Source organism: Halichondria panicea, chromosome 5 (assembly GCF_963675165.1).
Source record: "Halichondria panicea chromosome 5, odHalPani1.1, whole genome shotgun sequence".
Taxonomy (NCBI): Eukaryota; Metazoa; Porifera; class Demospongiae; order Suberitida; family Halichondriidae; genus Halichondria; species Halichondria panicea.
The window spans coordinates 2797238-2822438 of record NC_087381.1 but is presented as its reverse complement, the minus strand read 5'-3'; the positions used below and the strand labels follow the sequence as shown (position 1 = coordinate 2822438).

General features: G+C 40.1%; 1 protein-coding gene and 1 long non-coding RNA gene across 3 annotated transcripts; both read left to right on the top strand.

The window, feature by feature from the left end:
• The first annotated feature begins 362 nt into the window (after nt 1–362).
• On the top strand, nt 363–19636 carry LOC135335777 (uncharacterized). The gene is made up of 14 exons (XM_064531339.1): nt 363–2275; nt 3096–3414; nt 4898–4996; nt 5646–5744; nt 10561–10659; nt 14897–14995; nt 15219–15317; nt 16093–16194; nt 16354–16452; nt 16608–16712; nt 16837–16932; nt 18552–18638; nt 18763–18864; nt 19029–19636. The coding sequence occupies exons 1-14, from the start codon at nt 969–971 to the stop codon at nt 19515–19517; spliced, it is 3201 nt and encodes a 1066-aa protein (XP_064387409.1). The 5' UTR covers nt 363–968; the 3' UTR covers nt 19518–19636.
• Nucleotides 19637–23985: 4349 nt separating this feature from the next.
• LOC135335811 (uncharacterized) lies at nt 23986–24980 on the top strand. Of its 2 annotated transcripts, none has more exons than XR_010394618.1 (3): nt 23986–24260; nt 24520–24595; nt 24647–24980. It is a non-coding gene; the product is annotated as an uncharacterized LOC135335811 (long non-coding RNA). The 2 variants fall into 2 exon arrangements; XR_010394619.1 differs by having other exon boundaries at nt 23986–24287.
• Nucleotides 24981–25201: the final 221 nt, after the last annotated feature.

Here is a 25201-nt window from a genome sequence, read left to right as displayed (position 1 = left end):
ACTTTTGTGCGTGGGTGGATGACGCACGATGCAACCGCTCTCTGTTCTGCTGTTACGCAATAGCATTATGAACTCATTATTTTTAAGTGGGTGTTAGCCAATACACTTGTGTTGGCCACGCCTCTCAGTCACTTGTGCAAAATTCACACATGGAAAAGGTGGGTGAAATACTGCAATACTGCAATCTGATTGGAGCCGGTGGAATTCCACCGGCAGAACAAAACGATAAAGCCTGTCTCAGGGGCGGATCCAGAGGTAGTTCGTTGGGTTCGTACGAACTACCCTTCCAGCTAGTCTTGACATTACTAAGTCTAGCTAACTGTACCACTGTACTGACAAAGTCGTACAAAGTTCTCTCCGTATAATAAAAGGGTGGGGCTGGTTCTCTCTGCATAATAAAAGGGTGGGGCTGGTTCTCTCTGCATAACAAGTAGAGGGTGGGGCTGGTTCTCTCTGCATAATAAAAGGGTGGGGCTGGTTCTCTTTGCATAACAAGTAGAGAGTGGGGCTGGCTACTGCAGCCAATTGATTTGCACCGTGGTCAAGTAATAAATTATTATATCTAGCCATGAATCCTTGGTTTAAGAAGAGGAAAGTTTCAGGTAAGGGAGAGTGCATGGCACTGCATATTGAATGACACTGCATACTTACATGTATAATAATTGCTATAATCATTAATAAATTGATGGTTAAGTTCTACAAGTCTCCTCTTCACCAGCCATCACCGTCTGTCTTTCCATTGGGGGTCACCACGTACTATCTCTCCTCCAGTCACAAAACCATCTCTCCTGTGTTACAAATTTTTCTAAGGTAGAACGTGATTAATTAGTAGGCGTGGCACGTCAAAAGGGGGCGTGGTCTTCAAAAATTCGGCGCTGCGCGCCGGGTGAATTTCTTGTCCGCGAGAAAGAACCCCCCTTTCTTAAATCCTGGATCCGCCCCTGTGTCTAGTCTATCAACAATCAACAATGGGTAATCTTCTGGCACTAGCACTCGACTCACTCAGACAACAACCTCCTACCTCTGAATCTCCTGAGTACCAAGCATTTAGAGAATGTTATGATCTTCTAGTGAACAATGTGACAGTACAGATTGGTGAGATCTGTAATTCCCTATTTGCTGAGGGCTACATAACCGAGACGGTTCGAGACTACACAAGAACGGATGGAATTCAAAACTTGAAAAAAGCTCAACAATTGGTCGACTCGGTTAGTGATGGGATTAAAACTAACCCTAATATTTTCTATGGATTTATTGCGATACTCGAAGCCAAAGGTCCATTCAATGATGATATTGTACGAATTCTGCAAAAAACCTATCTAGAAGTATGTGATCAGGAACAAATTCAACCTAATCAAGATGTGATTGACCTACACCAAGCTGACTACCCAGCTGAACTATCAGGTGATGGTGACGTGTCTCTTGGAGATGAGTCATTTCATTCTGCCATTGATGATCGAGATGTCTCTTCCCAACAATTCTTTTCTAAAGAAGGTTGCCCCAGCAAGACAATATCTCTCGAAGCTAGATCTACCAACCTCTTCCCTTATCTTGATGTTACTGGTCTTGATGATGAAGATGTCGTTGATTTAGAAGGAAGATTGTTATCCGATACAAGAGAAATTGCGATAAACTTTTCAAAGTTCTCATTGTGTATTAGGAAGTCATTGGAAGCACGAGATTTACATTTGGACAAGTTACAAGATTGTGTATTGAGTGTTTTAGTTCTTCCGAAAGATCAAAGAGTGAGTGCACTTGATTCTGAGCACAAAGAGAAGATTTTTACCGCAAACAGCCTTGCTAAAGTTTTCTCCATACTTCGAATGTACAACTATATCTCATTCTTAAACTACCAAATCATCGAGCTGCTCATTCAACAATATGGTTCCGCTGACGATCACAACCTGCTTGAGAAATATCTTGAAGATTTGAAAACCTTCTGCCAAAGAAATGTGTTTGAAGTTCCTTTATCTGCTTTTTCATCATGCAGGTCTCGTAAGACGGCCAAAGTGTTTGCACTCAAATGTACAGAGCCGACATTAACACTGCAGGGAGTTCGAGTGATGCAAAACAAATTTGCTAAAATCTTAGGCCTGGAATTTAATGCCTTACAACTTTGCTCCGTCAAGAAGGGTTGTGTTGAATTACACTTCCTGGTTTCCGCAGCTGTTGCTGAGCATATCTTCCCATTGTCCCCTTCTCAACAGTTGGCACTCAGTGAGATTGGAGCGAGGCTTCTCCCATTTGACAAAGCTTTGGAAAAAGAAAATAAGAAGTAAGTGATGTGTAGTAAGTACATATACCTTAGAGATAGAAGATGCTTTCGAGCTCATAGTAATCGTTTGCATGCTTTATATTATAATTATAATGACGGATGACGTGCATGTGAGACTACATGCATGCATGCATCTCAATCAGCCTCAGGCAAGTTAAGGCAAACTTGTATTAAATTATCATGAAAGTTAATGAAAATTCACATCAATGTAAGACTATGACAGGTTATAACGTTATGTGACGTTTCAGTTCGGGTGGAGCCGACGATAATCTGCCATACATGTAAGTATAGTTTTTAATATCAACACTGTTACAAGCATAGCCACACCTCTCAAATTGTTCATTAATTAAGGTTACTTTTTCACTGTGGTGGGTGGAAATAATGTCTATCATTTAATTGCAGCTTATCTAAATCGAGGAAACTTTACATTCTCTATTTAATGCCCTCCTTATTAAATTGCATATTGAAATTATCTTAAAAATTCGTGCGACGCACCATAAGATAGCTAAAGTTTTGGGGTGTGGCTGCACTTGTAAGAGTTCCGTATTTTGATTGAAGTTTGTTCATGCCCCACAAAGGTCACATGACCTCCAAACTGAGTTGTTGAACATGTAGCTTCTTTCTAAGACTACATTGCCAGTAAGTTTCATTGTCTAAAAAGATGAAAGATATAATCACTTGTATATTAAGTCCCTGAGCACTTGTTCATCCCACCTTAACTTGCCTGAGGCAGTCTCAAATCTTGATCACTATATTAAATATTCACCAATTGCATGAAGTATACCATCCTTCAGCCTTAAATTTGCCTTATTTGCCACAGGCAGGACGAAGATGTTGAACCTCAACCAACCCCCACTCGTGGAGAGACGCTGCCTAAGTTATCCCACACACAAGAACGACAACAATCCACCATAGCTGAGGATGTAGAGCCACAACAATCCCTTACACGTGAGCAGTGGCGACCCCCAACACCTGAAGATGGACAAATCCCCATACCTGAGGATTTGGAACCGCAACGATTCCTCACACCACCTTGTACGCCTGAGAATAAATTAGAGCCGCAACAATCTGTAAATTCTGAGAAGTGTTACTCACCTCCTGGTGTGTCCTTAAATGTGAAATCTGTGAAGAAAAATAAGGTTAAAAATAATTTCTTATACATGTAGCCTTCAGGCACTGAGGTAATAGCCATAATTATTGGGGTGAGCATATATAATTTTTATAATAAATTTAGTACTCAACGCAGCAATTTTGTCTGTATAAAATGTATGTATATAATACTATGCGTGTGTAATTATGTCATGGACCTCGGTTGCGCGTACGTAGCAAGGTATATGGGTGTGTGTTACGGATGTAACTGCATACTCTATACTGTTGCAATGCAGGTGCAAATGATAGATTCTATAAGCTTCTAGCCACTTTTCCTTGGAGTTTGAGTTGTGGATTTGCAAACTATAAAGCTTAGTTCTCAAGTTATAGCTAGCTTTGCTTACTTGGAAGGGCATTACAGTCTTTTTAGACTCTTGCTAGCACAATCTGTAGCTATTCTATACTGCAGCTAATTTTAGTTGCCAGAGTGATAAAAGGGCTGCCACTATATCATATGAGCATGCAGCCATTGCATCAATTATTAATTGCATTAAGTCAATTGTGTATTGTTATTTGAAGTTTTGGCTTACGTTTTAGCAACAACCGTGGTTGATCTATTGTATCATTCTTGCACGCAAACTTGCAGCTTCCATTGTACTAACCGAGGCATCAGCACCCGTGGTGCTTTTATTGTTTTTGGAACTCATAATCCTTTATGTATTTCTACAGAGGTTGCACATACGCAATATACTATAATTATGTGCATGTACTGGCTGATACAGCTCAGACGTGACACAAAGACGGTCAAATCAGCTCAGATAATGACTTTTGAAGTCACACATGCAGGCCAGGTCACAGCAGATAACTTTAACTGGAAGCCACACCTCATATTTATGATGTCATAATTAATGTAACTTAGTTGAGTGTGGCCCAATCTCCTGCATAGAGAAGCCTATATTTAGCTACGAAAGAGATCTCGAAGAGAAGGGGGTGCTCAGCTAGATAATCAGGTACACTTTGTGTACAATCTCAGCCTATATACTTGAGATATAAAGAGGGTGCTTGAGCATCATGAGCGGAGCCCACCCCATGGCTACGCCCCTGATACAGTGCATTCACTCAGCTCCTTCAGCAGTCAGCATATGGATATACATGCATAGTTAGATTCTACTAGTGTGCATAAAATCAACAGCTCAAAGCTTAAACGAGACACAGACACTCTTGAAGCCAGGCAGGCATGTCTCCATGCAGCTTAAATCTATGGCATGCAGACGCTATATGTTTTACAGTTTGTGTGAAATTAATGCATGCATATGCATAATAATAATAATACGAACAGGGACTCCTGATATATGAGCAAACAACTATCAATAAACAGCAGTATACCGCGTGCTCACCCCACGTGCATGTATTTATCTCTTATCATTGCACAGGTAAATTTCTTGCACTGTATATGCTATCTTGATCAATGTACATGCAGAATGAAAACATATAGTGTGCAGACGTCAGTGTACATGTATAACCATGCTATAGGATGGTAACACTCCACTCCATGTTGCCTGTGAGAAAGGTCACACTGAGACTGCCCAGTTGCTGATTGACAAGGGAGCGGACATAAACGAGTTGAACAGGGTATGCTACTTTTTAGAGCTGGTTCAATGTTAAGTGCTGTGCTGCCAAGTTTTAATTTGAGCAAGTGTGCTATAGATCTATGTTTTTAATGTGTATAATTTATATACATATTGATTCTACAGCTCTTTTATATACCTACGTATACGTATGTTGATATCAAAATAATATGCACTACATGAGACCACGTTAAATTGTACGTGCATATATATACGTATTCATGCACTCTATAATTTTAGCTACATGAAGCCGGCGCCACTTTAATGTATATAGGCACCATGCACTTGGACATTTTACCCATCTAAGTTTGTTGTGTATATATACATAATTAGATCATGTTTGCCATAAATACTACAATCTGATTGGCTAAAGGAAGTGTTCTGTCCAACTTAGAAAATCATGTACTTACTTAGAAAATTATGTATCAAAGAACATTCAAATCTAATTGGCTAGATACTCATGGGTTTAGACACTGTTTAGGAAGTTTCCACATGATTTAGAAGCCCTCAGGGCTAGTAGAATCCTCACTACGTTCGGGATACTACAACCAGCCCTTTGGGCTTCTAAATCATGTAGAAACAGTGTCTAACTATTATTTATAGTGTCACAAACGTAAAATTACTCTGGTTATCATTTTAATTACCATATACAGAAAGAGAATACACCACTCCTTATTGCCTTAGAGGAAGAACACACTGAGACCGCCCAGATGCTGATTGACAGGGGAGCAAATGTGAACAAGTGGAACAAGGTACAGTGTATATAATTATAGCCTGCTATAATTATTATGTTTAGAGCATACGTTGGCCAAATGTTGAATAGACAATAACCATTTTGTTGCATTTTGAGTGGGCAGATGAAAGGAAATACTGTGCCAATATCTGCCATATGGCACAGGTTAAATGGTGAACTGTGCCACTATCTAGATACTGGCATAGTAGCCTCTACACAGGCTCTCCTTTTTCTTTTTTTCTGTTCTTTATCACAATCGTTCAATGAGATAAAATATTGTATTAATCGTTCAATGAGATAAAATACGGTATTAATTGGAGGAATAAAGAAAGAAATAGACGTAGAGTTAGGAAAAAGGTGAGCCTAGCTGTATCGGGAAGTCGCGTGAGGGTAGAAGGGTGGTAGAAGGGTGAAAATGAGCGTGGGCATGCTGAGCTAGAGATGTTGGACTGCCCACGCAGAGATCTACTAATAAAACTTTGCCTGCAGCAAGCTGGACATGGACTTGGAACTGGACGTTTGCAAGCACTATATATAGCTAGCTATACCTTAGGCTTAGCTAGATGATCTAGTCTACTAGTCTAGATTATGAATTTGTGTGTTCAGATTCTATCAGACTATCACCTTTTCTTGTGTCTTCATGCGTCTGGTGCATTCCACAGCCAACCACAAGTAGTTGCAAACTAGTTGTCCTGAGTGATGTGTACACAGAAAGGAATGCAACAAGGAATGCAACAAATCAGTTGTTACACAGCTCACTCTGGCACATTGGCTCAGTACTGAGCAATATATCCCATGTGGCACTGTGCATGTGTCACAACTATAACTTGCTATTTTGCGTGTTGCTATAACCTATAGCCTGCTGATACCAGTGCCTTTAGCCTAGAAACACAAAATTGCTCCTATTAGTACATAAAAGAAATGCTACTGACACCATTGTGTATAAGGTGTAAAAAACGTATCCAAAAATGTTTAGGGTAGTCTAATGATGGCCGTCAGAGTATAATATTATGGGTCTATCTTTTAATACCGGTATATACATACTGTATGTGCACATAATAAGGGTCAAATGTATGCATCTATAGCTAGCCTGTATAGTTGCATATGTATATATCCTAGTTGGGCGTGGCCCGACCTTCAGGTCGCAAGCTTATCTTGGATTTGTTCTGTTGGAGGTGTAACCATGCAACCACATGCATGCATGAAAAATGCTGCAATCTACGGTGGCCCTGAGTGCTACTCCTAGTTGATAGTTTATACTTGATAGTTCAATTGCGTAGTTGCTAGCTGGTAGTTGACAGTTCGTAGTTCATAACTTTGTAACGACTAATGCCAGGAATTATTCTAGATCTGCAAAACATGTTTCATATACCCATGGGTCACCCAATGCATGATGTATACAGCACAAATATATATACCCTCTCCCAGCACCATAGTATACATGCATTGTATATACCTATAGGTCACCCAATGGTGTAGGGCACATCACACCTTCTTCCAGAGTACCTATAGCACCATGCATAGTATACATGCCAGGGTTTCATCCAGGATTTTAAGTTGGGGGGGTGCGCGCCAGCTCGAAAAATTCTCGACCCCGGTCACCACACACCCTATATTGTTTGTTGTTGGTGCCTATTAGCGATGTACTCCTGGTAATGGGCATTGACAGGCAACTCCATGTAACTTGGTATGCTGGTTTGAAATTGTGGACCGTATCTATAGAACACTATAGAAACCACACTTACTAATTATAATAAAAGCAATGGATAGATTTGCAAACGTATAAATAACAGTCGGTCATCGGTCAATTTCGGAGCAATTAGCCTATTTGACCGACCATTTAGCTACTTGCTCGGTCATATAGTGTCCTAGCATGCAAAGATTGAAGGCCAAAGGTCATAGTTATGATGCGCATGTGCACTAAAATAATGATCTCATAGCAGCCATGTGTCTATGTTCATTGTACAAGAGGAGGCCTAGATATTTATATAACTGTGTAGCAGAGTCAAAATGACTAGGTAAGCTTCTACTTTATGATCTAAGGACCTTTCCCAAAGTATAGAGATTACTAAGGACATTGCATGGGTAATTTAGTGTCCGACCAATATCACCTGATGGCAGAACAAAATCTATTTTGCTAGGTCAACTTGTCAGAACAATCAAGATGTGTTATTTATACCTCTTGATTTGTGGTAAGACTAGGTGATGACGTAGCAAAATACCGTGTCTAAATAATGTTGGGTATAGTACCCCTCTCTCTCTCTCTCTCTCTCTCTCTCTCTCTCTCTCTCTCTCTCTCTCTCTCTCTCTCTCTCTCTCTCTCTCTCTCTCTCTCTCTCTCTCTCTCTCTCTCTCTCTCTCTCTCTCTCTCTCTCTCTCTCTCTCTCTCTCTCTCTCTCTCTCTCTCTCTCTCTCTCTCTCTCTCTCTCTCTCTCTCTCTCTCTCTCTCTTTCCATCCCTCTCTCTCCCTCTTCCTCTCCCTCTCTCCCTCTCTCCCTCTCCCCCTCTCTCTCCCTCTCCCTCTCTCTCTCTCTCTCTCCCTCTCTCTCTCTATTTTTTCCTCTCTTTGATATGCTTAGTTTGCACATACCTCGTTCCATGCCTGAGTTATGCGCGTTGGAAACTCGAAGTTGTAAAACAGCAGTATTGAGAAACGCCCACTCAAAGATTGCTAAATTGGGAAAAGTAAGGTAATAGTGGCTGCTAGGACAAAGCGCTTTGGTGGAAAGAGTTAATTATTGGATTCAGAGCATCAGATTTTGCAGAGAGGTAGTAGAAAGACTGTAGATAACTATAAGCCAAGAAAAAAATTTATGAGATTATACACTGCAGTCTATAAATCTGGCTATTGCTCAATACCAATATCTGCTCCAATTGGTCTGTTTTCCCAGAGCCTGTCACATATATAGCACCATTGATGTATATATACGCATTATACCCATAGGTGGTATATACACCTGTCTTGATGTGCCGTACATGGATAAATTTTGTGAAAATACGTGTGACTCACGCGTGAGTTATTAATGGGTTGAGATATTAGATTACGTACATGCGTCAGGGTTCTCGTTAAAAGGGCATTAAGGGGCGTGGCACCCTGTTTCAATTATTGGGCGCCCTCTTAACGCCCCCTTATATTGACCACATGTATAGCTATACTATTTTTTTAGGATATAATACCTTCTATAGTATAGCTAGCTTCCTAGTCAACATGAGTCCAGTAGTGAAGCTGCTACTGCTATACTAAAGTAAATCTGATGTGAAGGTAGGACTGAGGTACAGATCTAGGTATTTTTTTCTCTTAGTCTGCTCATCATTGTGCTTTGTCAGCTTATCAAATACCCCCCCCCCCCCTTTCTTTTTCTGCTAGCTAGAATTCTACATGCGTACGATTACGTAAATCAGACAGATAAAGTAAATAGAAGAAAAAATGGTGCATGTTCGTATGTTGAGTAATTCTTGTATATCTGGGCATACAGGAAAACACGTAATACCGTATAGCACGAAATTTTTGAAGCATTTATATTTCGTGGAATGGCCTCTCAAAGCATTTCGTTGCACAATGTTCGTGGAATGACTGCTTACCGGAAGCCATGCCTTTAATCTTTGCACGTTATTATTATAATAATAGCAAATGATTCTAGCAAAGAACAGTTTTCGTGGACTTAATTTTCGTGAATAGGATTGCTAACCCACAAAATCAGCGAAAATGAAGCCCCTCGAAAATTTCGCGCTATGGTGCTATAGGTACTCTGGGAGAGGGTGTATGCGCCCTATACACCGTTCGGTAACCCGTGCATGGGTATGCCACATATAGTATATAGTGCTATACAGTGCGTACATGCACTTGACCCATATACCTGCTAATTTGTGCGAGCTGGAGAGCTGTGAGAGACACCAGTTAACAGAAAAAGACGAAAAGACGGCTTCAAAAAAATGAAAGACGACGGTAAAACTTGGTAGAGCTTGTAAAACGCTTCTTGAAGATACTGGAAGTGTTTTCGATACTTCCTGGCCCCTCTGTCCATGCATGCATGCATGCCCAACTGGTAAAAAGCAACGTATACAGTAGACATGCATGGAAAGAATGGATATTGACTAAACAAACTATTGCATTCCATGTTTTTTATTGTGTTTTTGTCATCTTCTTGTCACTTTCACTAAAAATGTCATTCCACTTATACATGTAAGAACTTCTTTATCACTTCCTGTAGAATATGCCGTCCACTTCCTGTAGAATATACATGCATCCACTGTAGAATAAGTGCGCTTTCTGTAGATTATGCATCCAATCTACTGTTTTTATAGTCAATCAGATCAATGATGATGTAAATGTAGTCCAAGTTACTGTTCTACAGAGAAAAAAACAGGTGGAATTTGCTGAGTTAGCAATAGTATTATTTCTTCGTACTAAGCAAGCTAAAATTTAATAAACTAACTTCTCTAGTGTAATCCAGGGGCATATGAAAAGCACTGGAAAGACTGTCAGAACTTGATATGCAAGGCTGAATTAAAGAAGATGATCATTTAACATGATATTTTAATGATACAGGACATTGTATAATTATTTATAATGAAGTGTACAACAAAAAAATAATAAATAGCTAGCTAGCTCTTAGATTCCAGAGGGCCAGTCAGTTTGATTTGCTATACTGCCAACTTTCTCATCTTCAATTATTTCCCACTTTTTGCACCAATGTAAATTTAATACCGCGAGGCACCAGCACCCACGGTAGTTTCATTATTATTCGCACTATTAAACTATGCCAGGCCTGATCAAAAGGTCATAAATAAAAAAAATGTCTCTAGGCTGAAACATAGAACTCTCCTTTTTACAGGAATGTATTGCTCCACTCCATGTTGCCTTGGAGAAAGGCGACGCTGATACTGCCCAGTTACTGATTGACAAGAGAGCAGATGTGAACATGTGGAACAAGGTATACAGTACTAGAATATTTTGCGAGTGCATGATGATTGCTTAGCAAAAATACTTGTATGACATCACGATTCTTGCCAGAATGCAAAAGTTAGATCGCAAAGTGTCAAATTTTCTGCTGGTTTGGCTCAATAGCAAGGGTGTGTTTATATAGAGTTGTATATATTATGTATATACGTCTATAGGCTGAAATGTATGTACTGCATTGTGAAAAATGATGTGTGGTTTTCACGCAAATGCGTGACTATTGTGGCAAATATCAGAAGAAAAAAAAACGCACATTTGCCACAATAATTATAGTCACGCACTCAGCGTGAAAACCATGCACGTGAAAACCATGCACACATCATTTTTTGCAGTGCGTACTCTACCGAGATTGTGCCCACGTCATTTCGCCCGACCCCTGCTTTTAAGTGAAAGTTCCTGCATAAGCTAATTTACCTCAAGAATGCGCCCACTAGAAAGTGATGCAATCTTGTGTGAGCAGTTGTCAGAAAGGGTTAAGCAGCAAATGAGGAATGCCAGGATCAAAATTAAAACACCACGTGGGGGTGTAGCTAGGATTTTGAGGGAGGGGTGCTATTATAGATTAACGAGGGCGCAAAGCGCCCAATTTTTAGCTGCGCAGCGCCAACATTTTGTTGCCCGGAAGCCACACCTTTTATTAATGACATTATAATTAACTTATTTGCCTAGTTGGGCGTGGCCCAATGTTCTAGAGAAGCCTATATTTAGCTACGAAAGAGAACTAGTCTATATACAGTGCATCCAGCCTAGAGAGTAGATTACCACAAATGTGTGCATGAGTAGTTATACTTAAATGTTGATATCTTTTGATTGGAACCTTTCTAAGAAATGGTGCTGATACCATTGCATGGGCGGATCCAGAGGTAGTTCGTTGGGTTCGTACGAACTACCCTTCCAGCTATAGTATTAAAGTGGCTGATTAGCTAGCTAGCTATATAGCTATACTGCTGTACTGTCATGACAATAAGATTCTCTCTGCGTAATAAAAGGGTGGGGCTGGTTTTCTCTGCATAATAAAAGGGTGGAGCTGGCTACTGGCTGAGTCAGCTGCATCATGATAGAAGAGGAAGAGGGATTGGTAACGAAAGTACCCTCGTGTAACATCCGCTTTGCCAGCGATTTAATCGAGGCTGTGTCAACAAGCTAAAGCTGTAGATAGGCGTGATCCGGCTAGGCCAAGCTGATGGCCTATTTCTACACACATGCAGTGCATAATAATTATACCACAAGCAAATATGCTCAGTCTGTGCAACTCACTCATATTTAAAGGTCTATACCTATTTTAGCAGTTATAACCAGCACGCTTACACGTTTTAGCAACACAAGACTATAATTAGTTAGTGTTTTATTACTCTAACCGATTACCCACTATAATAATTTGCTGTTGTTCTATTAATGCCCCCAAACCCACCACCTCATGAACATTTTTGGGGAAATATTGTAGCTTATTCATTCACCTACACAATGGTATCAGCACCATGCATTTCTTAGAACAAAACGGATATCAACATTTAAGTACAACTATTCTCATACATTTGTAGTAATTACTCTCTAGGCACAGTTTTAAGACTAAATCGGTTTGCTTATCTACTATAATTATAGCTAGCTAACTGCAGCAAGATCTGCAATGGAAGAGAAGGGGGTGCTCAGCTAGATGATCACATGCAGGTACACTTTGTGTACAATCTCAGCCTATCTGAGATAGAAAGAGAGTGTTTAAGCACCATGACCACACCTCCTGGTTACACTCCTGCTTATATTACATGTAAAACTGAGTTCTGCACCCTCGCGCCCCTGGGTTTATACACCGCCACTAAGCTTCATCCTCTTTATAAAATCACAACAGAAATCGGTTGAGCTATCGCGCCCCAAACAAACCAGCTTGAGAGAAGATATCCAAGATTTAATTGCAACCTTGACCTTTTTACTGATTGCATTTTTCGAAACCACAAGATAATGGAAAATTGGCCTTCTGTGGCTAGGGTATAACACTGCATGGTTTGCTGCACTGGGTATATATAGCAAGCTTTCCAAGCAGGTAAATATAGACCATCAAAAATAACAGAAGCGGTAGCTGCTATATGCAACGCAGGACAATTAAGACTGATGTTTAAGCTTTTTGTGGGATAAATATTCATTATTTTTATGGACAAGCTGACCTCCACGAAATATTTCCCCATGAAAACATAGGTGTGGCTGACCGGAACGCGTGCCCGCTATACGGTACTATTAAAAGTTACCGTATTGACCCTGGCATTCCTCCTCTGGTCTTGTGTATAAGGTGGTTAGCTCTGAAGATAGATCCAATAGTTATTGCTCCTATAGTGTGTAAGAGACAAGACAATCTTCTCTGAATCTCTGTTGAAGACTCTGACAGTGGCGAAGAATACCTTCCGTGCAGACTCTTGATTTGTAAACTTTTTTTTATACCTATAAGTCTATATTACCTTCATAAAGTTGCATATATACCATTGGATTCCTTGTTAAAAGCGCTTCTATATCTATATGCTGTAGAGCTGGTAAGCTCCAACCAGTTAAAAGTTAGTATTTTTCATGTAGAAGTCCCAGGCATACTTGTCCATCACATAAAGGCCATAATCGACAACATAACTTCCGGGGCCGATCAAACAAATAGACTTTAGTTACTTTACCCATACATTACCATCATTGTATATTGTTGTATTCACTGTATTCACTGTATTAATTTCAAGCGCTGCATGGCAGGCCTCTGACTCAGACCGAAAATTCTTAATGAGTGGCCGTAATTTCGAGGCAAACACATCGGTGGGCCTAATTTCGAGACAAAACTACCTTGTTTTCGAAATTTATCCCATCCTATACCTGTAGCTGCTGCATGCACATGTGTATATAGCTAGCCTCGATCCCAGACCGCACTTTACTCATGCAGGGAAGTGGGCCTGGTATCGACTGCTTGCGCATGCATGCGCTATTATCCCCGGTATCTGGGAGCTTTGGATAACATCGTATATGCTCAGTAAAACTATGACATCACAACGAACGGAAGTGTATTGAAGGAAATAGATAGAAAGTTTGGACTCACAGCCTGCAACAGTGCATGTGGATGACGATCGTCTGAACGGAGTGAAAGCTGACAAGAGCCTATATGGACAGGCCACGCCCATTTAACACTAACTTTGGTGAAAGTCTACTATACTACTGCTACTGATTCCATCAGAAGAAAATAGCTGTACAACAAACCTACACAGCTCTGTCTCTAGCTAGCTAGCTATTTAGCTCTGTGTATATATGACTTTTAGGATATTTTCTCTGATGAATTCTGTATTATATAGGAAATTTTACAGGAAAAATATCCAATAATTTTGCGCATGCGCAAGCAGTCGATAGCAAGCCTTCTTTTCTATAAAGGCCGGTGAAGGAGGCTAATGTGTAGCATGCAATAAGGGTGGGCGTAATCTCAGTAGAATATGGTATTATTAGGAAAACGTAAGCAGCCAGTTCGCCATAATTATAATAATTATATTTAATCTTTTTTTTGCTAGCCATGCATGCATGCTAGAGGTGCCGGCACAAAGCTACATATAACCTACTAATAGCTAGCTTTTATACACACATTGATCATGATCACTAATTTTGCTGCATGCATGCCCATGCAGAATCCAGAATCACGGGGAAACTCAATTAGTAGGTAATGATCGACGATGATTGTTGTTAAAAACGATTGATGCCAAAAGTTCAAGTGTAAAATTAATGGCTGCAAGTCAGCAGAGCCTTGCAGCTCTCTTCTCACTCTTGCAGCTACCAATAGCTAGAGTTCTAGTGCAGAGCTAACTACTAAGTAGAGTAGCAACACTCGGTGAACAAGTTTTGCTACGCACTCTTCTGAAAAGGCTGCAATGGCATTCCAAGTAAGCAAAACTATAGGCATAACTCGAGAACGAAGCTTTATTTTGCAAATCCACGAATTATAATCCAAGAGAACATGACTAGAAGCCTATAGAAGCCCACTTCATTGATCCTTGAGCAGCTGTAGCAGTCTACACGCGCACAAACACACTACCGTATACCTCGCTTGCGCTTGCGCATGCGCACCGAGGCATAATTTATGTCCAATTGTGTACAATTATTATGCTTCCAATTTAGTAAAGCTCATGTGTGCATGGTTGTTTGTTTGTATGATGCATGTGTGTGTATGTATATTGACAGTTTTTACAAACTGAATTTTGCGACAGGAAGGAAATACCCCACTCCATACCGCCTTAAAGAAAGGCCATATGGAAACTGCCCAATGGCTGATTGACAAAAAAGCAGATGTTAACATGTGGAACAAGGTATATACATGTGTACTATGTTTAGAGCTATAGTATACATGCATGTGTATGTACGTACATAAAGTCGGTGGAAACCAAATGTATAGACATTGAGCCTCGGTGTGTAATTTTTCTCGAGAGTCAGTCAACCTAACTGAAGGGTGCATGCGCTTGTCAACTTTTCATGTATGATTATAGTGTAACGATGTGTGTAACCATGCATGAGACTCACTTTGCTACACAGGAAGGGAATACCCCACTCCATGTTGCTTGCGAAGGAGGGTACATTGAGACTGCCAAATGGCTAATGAATAGGGGAGCAAACACGAGATGGTTTAACATGGTAAGTTATATACCTTTAGAGCTGAGCGTTGCCAGATTAAACCAGTTTGACATTATTTTAATTGGTGGTTTAATTATTATATATACCTTGGTGTGCGCACGGGCAAGCGAGGTATACAGTGCATGTGTGTCTGTGCAGCTATATATACATCTAGTAGACAAATAAATGGGGTGTGGCTGAAGTATTCCTTTGTTGTTGTTGGCAAGATCAGAGCTGACTCATGCAGTGCACAAAATTACAATTTGTAAATTTTAAACCATAAGTTATGTCCAAACACAAACAACACTTAGGTTGGCCATTAGCTAAAATTGGTGAGGACCGGGCACATAAAGTTTTCTCACATCATGTCATTTTACAGTTTGTACATGCAAAAGATAGTTTCAAATAAAATTAATATTCATTAAAAGTGTCCTAATCAGCTAGCAAGTCATCTTCACCAGAGTTTAGGCTCATCACTATAGACAATTTCTAGAAACGCCCCTGTTCAGAATCATGGTTTGTCTGGAGGCTAGGGGTGCATGTGATCAAGTCCCCTGAGCATACTTTTCTGCTTATAGTATGCTGAATAACCAGGTTGAAACCACCTTGTTGCAACCTTCTGTAGTAACCATGTCCTTAAATTCTATGCTTGCACGCAACCTTTAGCATCAAGGATGTTGCAACCTTGTCACAACCTTACTTTGTACAATTGCGTATTTTAATTGAAACCTATCTTCTATTACCCATGCATGCTTATTACCTGTGGGTAATAGCTGATCGAAATGATTTGCTACAGGATGGGAAGTCACCTCTTGTTGTTGCTTGTGAGAAAGGCCACGCTAAGATTTCCCAGTTGTTGATTGACAAGGGAGCAGATGTGAACAGGTGGAACGTGCGGGTATGCCATAAATTAATTAAGTTGGTCAAATCACGGTTTAAATGCGTGCATGCTTGCATGTAGGTGACCTTAATCCAGCTTGGCAAGTTTTTTTCCTTGTAGTCTGCTCTGAAGGGCATATGCACATGTAATTCAAATTTCAAACCGATTTTGATACAGGATGGAAAGTCACCACTCCTTGCTGCCTGTGAAAATAGAGACACTGCGACTGCTCAATTGTTAATCGACAAGGGAGCACATGTAAACAAAAAGAAAAGGGTATGTTACGGTTAGAGCTGAAGAAACTTGTATGTATATATATATTATAATTATAGGTCCATTATAGTTCAGTAAAACAATCGTGCATTACAATAAATTGTATACGATTGCTATATAATGACATAGCATTCATTTGCGTACTGATTTTGCTACAGGATCATGGGAAGTCACCGCTTGTTGTTGCCTGTGAGAAAGGCCACACTGATACTGCGCGGTTACTGATTGACAAGGGAGCAGATGTGAACAGGTGGAACCTTCAGGTATGCCATATAGAGTTGGCCAAATCAGGTAACCTTGAAGTTTTTTTCTTGCAATAGCCTGTTCTAAAGGGCACAGAACTTAATAATGTCATATAGCGGGTCAAGTTCATTGGTTTTTATACAGGATGGAAAGTCACCTTTCCTTGCTGCCTTTGAGAATGGCCACACTGAGACTGCCCAGTTGCTCATTGAAAAGGGAGCGGATAAAAACAAAAAGAAAGTGGGTATATTATTATATGCTCTGTTTAGATATAATTATGTGCAATACATGCCGAGACAAGTGTTTGCCTAGCTAAAGTAGCGTTTAAAGTCTGCTGATTTAAGGGCTGTATATATCAGGCGCACGTATGCATGTCGTACCTTCTTTGCATGGAACGTTCTATTACTTTATAAGCAAATTCTTAGTTGACTGTGGAGCCCTATCCACTACAAAAACTAGAAAACTTCAGGCGCTTGTAACTTTGCATGGGATCGTAGCAGCTATTATATATAGACTCTTGAAAAAACTTGCACATTGTGAACAGCCTTTGAATATTTATTGACATCCTCTAATAGATAACAGGATATACAGTGTGCAAGATCACACACCTTTATCAAGGGGTACGACAGGAAGTCATGTCAAAAAGCGTGCTCCAGCTGTGACATCATGTTTAATTGATAATTACATATTTCAGCTTCTCAAATGGAAAGGACTATTCGAGAGAGGATACATATACTGTTTGAGAGAGGCGCTTATTAACTACTGCGTGGCTCTAATCTTAGATTGAAGAGAGAGGTATTGGCAACGGTCCAACGGAACACCTTCGAAGCACCATGCATCCGTGTTTCCCCGCGGTTTTAATCGAGGCTTACTTCTAGAGTATAAATATGAATAATTCATGAGAATCGTTTTACTGTCTGTAAAAAGTCCACGAGCAGTTCTGCTGCTAAAGTTAAAACATCAACTTCACCTCATTTTTGTGGCCATTTAATTTGGAACATACCGTAGTCGTTCTAATTATAGAACCACCCTAATACAAACCAACTGTCGAATTAATAATTTATTTATTTATTCTAAATAAGCTTCCATGCATGGCCTCAAGAAGTTCTAATTTAAAGCGGAATTCATATCATTGCTTTTACTTCACTTATTAGCATTATACTAGGTATATAGGTAGGACCGCAGCTAAGTAGATCTTGAGACTGAGAGGCCAGTTCTTTAAGCTGAGTTTGAGTTTTGTTAAGCCACGCCTATTCAACTTTTTCAAATTCGTTCTTTTGGTAAGAACCACCCTAATTGAAGAACCATTCTATATAGATCTATAATTTCTCCAAATAACCGGCCATTTCCAGAGTCTAATTAATTTTTTTGGTGCTATAATTAGAACGATTATACAGTAATAAGTTTCTCGATTTTTGCGGGAATTTTTGAGGCGAAACACAGATGGTTTCAGAGCTACTATGTTAGACTTCATTGTAGAAGCATCACCTGAATTGATTCCGTTTCCAATTCCTCTCTTCAACCTATGATTCAATCACCTTTAGTTTAATTTCAAAAGTTTTTCACCTGCACAACTCTGCCATGAAAAGGTCTTGTTAACAAACACTAACAATTAAGCTGCTATCTATAGCTAGCTGTTACCGTATAGATACTAGTCAAAATAGCTACCACGTGCAGAGATGATAGCCTCAGATATAGGGTCAAGTTCACTGAGGTTACTATTTAAAAGCGGCTTCTATGTCATTGAAGATGGGATGTAGAGAGGCTATACTATTTTATATCTTTTATATACAAGAGCGGTCTCTGATCACGTAAATACGGTAATAGTTGATTGCATGCTAACTGCTTTTGCTATACAGGAGAAGTCACCTCTTACTGCTGCTCGTGAGAAATGCCACACTAAGACTGCCCATTTGCGAGGAGCAGATATGAACGACTGTAACAGGGTATATATGTATAATAATGGAGCTGACCATGTGCGTAGTTCAATGCATGCCAGTTTGAAATTCATAATAATTATATGATGTAGTTTAGGTACGGCTAGCAAACCACAAAATGATTTTGCTTCAGGATGGGAATTTACCTCTTGCTGCTGTCTGTGAGGGAGGTGATCACACTGAAACTGCCCAGTTGCTGATTGATGGGGTGGAAGATGTGAACAAGCATAACACGGTACGTTACTGAATTTTATGTTAAGTATGCATGTATTTTTGTTATTAGCATGCATATCCTTGCTATAGCCTGAGTGCTGCATGCATGTATGTTAGATTGTTTTTTTGTTGATCTATGGTGCTTGTAAATTGTACCATTTGGCATCCTGTATTGTTCCCATGCAGTTACCAATTAGTCAGACGTTTTTTTCTATTTCCTCGTCTGCACAAGTTGAACAACTTGATACCTTAAATGATGTTACTGGTCGACCTAGACATACATACAAGATGCCATCAAGTAAAAATTCTGCACCTGTCAAGTGCAGCTCTCGTTTTCGAAGCCAAGGTTTTAATCAGTGTACATTACGCTACCTCCCTCGTGTACTACATGCACTCTTTTATAAAACTCACCCGAAAGCTCCTCTTCAAAAATATTCAAGTACCTTACGCCCTTTTCAAAAGACAATTAGTTTATGTCACTCCATCTCTTCTCCCCTTCGATGTGCAGTGCTTCGTAATGCTCAACTTCAAAAGTATCGCCGTTTTCGAAAGAAAATTGGTTTACGTCACTCCAATTTATACCCCAAATGTTCTTCCCTTCGCAGTGCTTCCTTCACTCTCCTCAATCGGCTCCAAGCTAAACTCAGAAAGCAGTCACATTCTCGTCGATTATGATAGCTTTAATTTTGCATAACAGACTATACATGTACTTTGTGATTTTACCGTGTGAGTATATATACTGTTCAACTTGTGTAGCATATTTGTAGCACATTGTAATTATACACTAAATTAGATTTTTATGCATAATATTATAACTATAGCTAATTATGGCATGCGCAAGCAAGCATACGTACGCAACCTAGCATACGGTAGTAAATTTTATCCAAAAGGAAAGGGTTGTACTTATAGGTAATTCATAAATGTACTTCCCAGTAAAGTAAAAGTAAAAGTAATAATTTGAGCTAAAAAGTTAGGTTGTGAGCTACGTAGCTATAATTATGTTTCACAATAAAAATTAATGGGATTAATCTCATTATAGAGGTTTAATTGTATTCATGAATTTGTGACTTTAATTTATATACCAAGGTATATAGCCAATGGTTTACCCTAGCTACAGAAAGCTAATTTCTTTACATATCCCATCTTGTGGTTTCGAAATAAAAGTCAAGAGGTTGCAATTAAATCTGGGATCTCTTCTCTCAAGCTGGTTTGTGGCGATGCCCGTCTGGGGCACGATAGCTGCTGTAATCATAAAGAGGATGTAGCTATAGCTGTATAAATCCAGGGGCGCGAGGGTAAACTCAGTTTCACATGTGAATTTGGCCTTAGTTCAGTTGGCTAAGGTCTGTACATTTTACCTCTGCTGTATATGTTCATAAATTCAGGTTTGCACGTGCATGTTGTTATATGGACTAGACTTTTAACACTGGCCGATTTCACAAAGTTCGTTTTGCTTCTTCTTTGAAATAATCCTCTTCATCGTAGGCTCCCATCTATAAAGTTTTGTTATACCTTTGATAAAAGAATGCTCCCAGGTTTGTTATTCTCTTTCACTAGCATTCACATAACACGGGATCAAATTGACTTTAGATAATGCTGCCGAGTTGAAGTCTCGATCTGGGCTAATTACGTAAGTGCCACTGTTCTGTTGTGTTTTGTAATGCGTTATTGCTTCTATAGATACATAACTATAGGTGTTGTCACAAGTAAAGATAAAGCAACAATTTCCTAGCTGTTAAGAAAATTCAGCAATTATGTGAACAGTGTACATGCATGCAGTTGCGAGATATCTTCGAGATGAAAAAGAGCTTTTGTATAATGTGTACAACACACTGTAATAATTCAAGCTGTTGACTGACTTCATAGTACGCCGGTACGGTAAGATTATTCCCAGTGATGTGTTTTTCTTTTAATCTCCAATCTTTTCTCCGGATGCAAGGTTTGTTTATTGTTTTCATCTTTAGCATCCGTTATACATGGAATTTAATAGATTTCTTTATCGGCATGCTGAGTTGGAGTCTGGACGTGTTACGTAAGTTGTTGTTTTTATCTGCAGAGATATAAAGAGACACGAAGACACGTACATGATAATGAGAGACATAATTATATTAAATGTAGCTGAACATAAATTAATATCTTGTTGTTTAAATTTCTTTGTCTTCTTTGTCATTGTGACACTCTTTGAAGCATGATATTGACCCTGTCATAAAATTTTAGGCCCCCCGGGCCTAGAATTTTAATATTCTAGGCCCCCTCTTAACAGCGCAAAATTATTAGCATTGCATGTGTATTCTCAAAAGTACAACAACATAAAACCAGCTATAATAAAGTATTTACAGTCTATGCAGTGCCAGTTGCTGAATGAAGCTCTCCTCACACGCACACATTTCATGCAACTGGTCGACCGGCTGGTCACAGCCATCACAGCACCATTCCATGAATCAGGTCTCATGCAGCACGAAGCACATAGGGGCCAACTGTCCCGAATTGGTCAGCCAGATTACAAAGGAAACTGCTATATATTCACCTCATAATTATATCCCGGATTTTCAAGGTTGCTGCTTCTGAGCAGCTGGGTTACTCCAAAAAGCTTATCAAGCCTAGACTACTAGAATCTTCAAACAATGAGCTTACACAAGAGAAACTAGCTGATCAGTCTAACAAATGGGCAGGGCTCACTTGCTTGTGCACTTATTACATGCATGTACTGTGATTCCACGTAGATAAAAGAGTTTCTCTCTTCTCTCTATGATTCCATATTGAGAGCTGAGATAGTGATGCTATATATATTTGTATATGTCACTCGCTCTTTCGGAAGATTGGTTCGTATGGAACGATTTATGTTCACATGCTTTTCGATAACGTTCTTGCAGAATTTGCACAGTATCAGCATTGAACGGACCTTCGAGTATCACGATAAACCCATGGAACATTTTGGAGTTAGTTTTAATCTTATTACTAACAGAGTCAACCAATTTCTGAGCTTTTATCAAGTCGGGCATTCCAATTGTTCTTGTGTAGTCTCGAACTGTCTCTGATATGTAGCCGTCAGCAAATAGGGAATCACAAATTTTGCCAACTTGTTGTTCCGAGGTGTTCACCAGAACATCATAACATTCACGAAATGCTTTGTACTCAGGAGAGGTTTCTGACAGAATAATAGTACTCATTCTTGGACTGATTTAAAAACAGGTGTTTGTCCTTCTCTAGCTGCCAGCATGCTACGCAATGTAGTTGGTTAATAGGAGCCTAGCCTATCCTAGGATCAACACAACTGGATCCAGCAGGACACAACAAACACTGGCCTAGCTCCTAGATCCAATCAGTAGTCATAGAAAGAGGCGGTGGTTTGTGCAGTGGGTTTCCCCCCCTGATGGATCTACCCACCACTTGACTTGGCTTATGTAACCACTATATCAGCCTCGATCCTATGGCAAGCCAAAATTACCAAACCCTTACCCCGGGGTGACGATCACTCTTACGCCGGGGTAAGCATACCCCGGGGTAGAATATAAGTTTACGTAGGGGTAAATCCACCCCGGGGTAGATTCTCGTGTTTTTGCGCACAAGCAGCCCCACCCCTCTATACGTTGTTGCAACCTTTAGAGTACAACCCCAGAGAACCTCTGCTACAACCCTATACTGTCAGACACATGACTACAGCCTGAGGCTTGGTTACAGAGCTTCAACAGTGTGGAGCTACCACCAGAACTGTCTATCTGAGAGAAAGAACTCAACAGATATGTTGGATTCTTCTTGCAACCATACAGACTACTATTGTTGAGATTGACTGCCAATAAACATTTTCTTTCATATAGTAAATTCACAATAAGGGAATAGTACCAGCAAACTATACAAAGAGAGCAACTCAAAAAACCAACGACTAAAAAGGTAATGGATGGACAACTATTTATAAGAGTCAGGTCCCAGGGGGGTGATCGAGAATAATTCTAGAATGATCCAGAAACAAGGATGCATGATCAATGTGAGAATAAACAACCACAAAGAAAAACTGTGAATTACACAAAAGCGTAAATGTATGGGTATGACACATGATAAATAGTACATCAGGATAAAACAGGATAGAACAGGATAGAACAGGATAAATCATGAACAATCAGGCCAGTACATATGCCAACAAGATATACTATCTACACTTTTATTAAGCTTTTAATTAAGCATTTATCCTTGGAATGTTGTGAATGGACAAAGGTGCCAGTAGCTTAAGCAGTTAATGTAACCTAGTCTATATACTAGCTTATAGGCACATAGATCAGACTCACCTTCAACTAAATACTCAAAAAGATTCAACCGTGTGGTGCAAGATAACAATAAAAAAACAACGCTAAAAATAGAACAGGAGGAGACACAGATATAGACATGGAGAGTTTAGATCAATCCACTGATACATATAGAGCACATACACAGTGTATGTAGAACAGACATGACATACATCACATGAGAGGTAATATCGTGTAATTAGTTAACAGTTAATATTGAATTCATACTCCGACAATATCTATTATACCGGAAGGAAATACCGAAGGGTATTAGAGGATGTAGATGAGTAACCTAGCTCAGCCTTCTGGTGCTACAATCATTCTCAGACCTTACTCTAGGTTAACCACCGAGGCACACTGTCATGCACTCGTCCTACCAACAAATAGTCTAGCAGAACAATCAATGAAGGATCACTGGTGTGGTGAGTGGGTGGGCAGTTGCTGGACATTACCAAGGTCTATAAGCTGAATGAACAAAGGTTCTGGTGGCAGCTCGAAATCATACGTTAAAGAAGCTGCAAACAAGCCAACTTATACTGGAGCAAGCTAGCAGCCCTCTGCACTCAGGCTGTAGCCATGCGTCTGACAGTGTGTGTCTGACAGTGTAGGGTTGTAGCGGAGGTTCTCTGGGGTTGTAGTCTCTAAAGGTTGCAACAACGGTATAGAGGGGTGGGGCTGCTTGATAAATTATAATAGCACACTGAGCATGCGCAAAAACACCCCTACGTAAACTTATCCTTCACCCCGGGAAAGGTCCTTACCCCGGCGTAAGGGTGATTGTCACCCCGGGGTAACGGTTTGGTAATTTTGTTACACTTGGCTGCTACTATCCCATGTGCAGGGGCGATCCTAGGATTCAGTCAATGGGGTAGCCTCGATCCCAGGCCGAGTTTTCGCTTTTATAACGGTTAGGCGAACAACTGGGCCTGGTACTAGTTGTCTGCGCATGCGTCAGTCGTTCGTCAGATTCTGACGAATGGATATTCTCGTTCACTTTCGTGACATTTATATTCGTGTACTATCGTGTACTAGAAGTCAGTTCCCGTTTTATCATTATTGGAATCGATTGGAATGGCTCTTAGCTGAAGCTTCTCTCTTCTCTGAAGCTTATTCTGAAGACTGAACAACAAGGGAAGAGGTATAAACCTTTGTCAAGCTTGTTAAGGTCAGATATTTTTGTGTGGGCCCTATGGCCGGCTATGCTATCAAGTCTTGTTCATGTTTGGCAAGAATGTAGGTAGACTATAGTTTCATCATTAATATGGTGGATCAAGTGAAGAGTTTGAGCGAGAGAACTTGGTGCTGCCATCATCAGCTCGTCGACAATGACACTATAACCGAGAAATTTAATATGTATAGATCTACACGTATTTAAAATGTCTACTTCTCTGTTACAGGAGCAATGGCTAATATCCAGCTATCCCAACAGTGCTCCTCTTGGCTATACTAACGGACGAGACTGGACAGTTTGAGGTAAGGGTTTAACCGTCTTTGGTTTCTTTTAATATTGTCCTATACTCACAGACACAGGACTGGAGTATGACCTGCTCATTCGAGCGTTGCTGGGTAGCTCAGAGACATCAAGAGAATCTACGTTTTCTCAAGCAATGAGTTACGAGTTGGGGCCTAGAATCAGAGAAGTCCAGCAGCCTGCTAAATCTTTTTGAAACGTAATTTGAAGGCATTCAATCATCTTGAAGTTGCCCTGGGTCACTGTAATTGTGCTGCAGCACAACTGGCAACTCCCCAGGCCTTTGTGAAGCAGCTCCCTATGTGCATCTTTTGTGTACTCACTCTGTGCATTTTCTGTGTACAAATTTCCATTATTGATTTATTAAATATTTTTGCCGACCACAAATATACAATGAAAATTTGACACATGCGCAGACAACTAGTACCAGGCCCAGTTGTTCGCCTAACCGTTATAAAAGCGAAAACTCGGCCTGGGATCGAGGCTATCAATGGGGGTGCTCATTGCGCGCCACAAAATTTAGACCACGCCCACTTCCGGGGTCACGCCTCCTTTTGTCGGCAACGCCCACTGTTTTCTAGATGGTGCACAGCCACAGTACTGACGTG

Bases quoted from the DNA above. Each gene is read 5' to 3' on its own strand.
- LOC135335777 (XM_064531339.1), top strand. From the start codon at position 969: ATGGGTAATCTTCTGGCACTAGCACTCGACTCACTCAGACAACAACCT. The intron at 3,415-4,897 runs GTTAAAAATAAT...ACCATGCTATAG, and splicing joins AATCTGTGAAGAAAAATAAG to GATGGTAACACTCCACTCCA. The intron at 16,713-16,836 runs GTATGCCATATA...GTTTTTATACAG, and splicing joins TGAACAGGTGGAACCTTCAG to GATGGAAAGTCACCTTTCCT.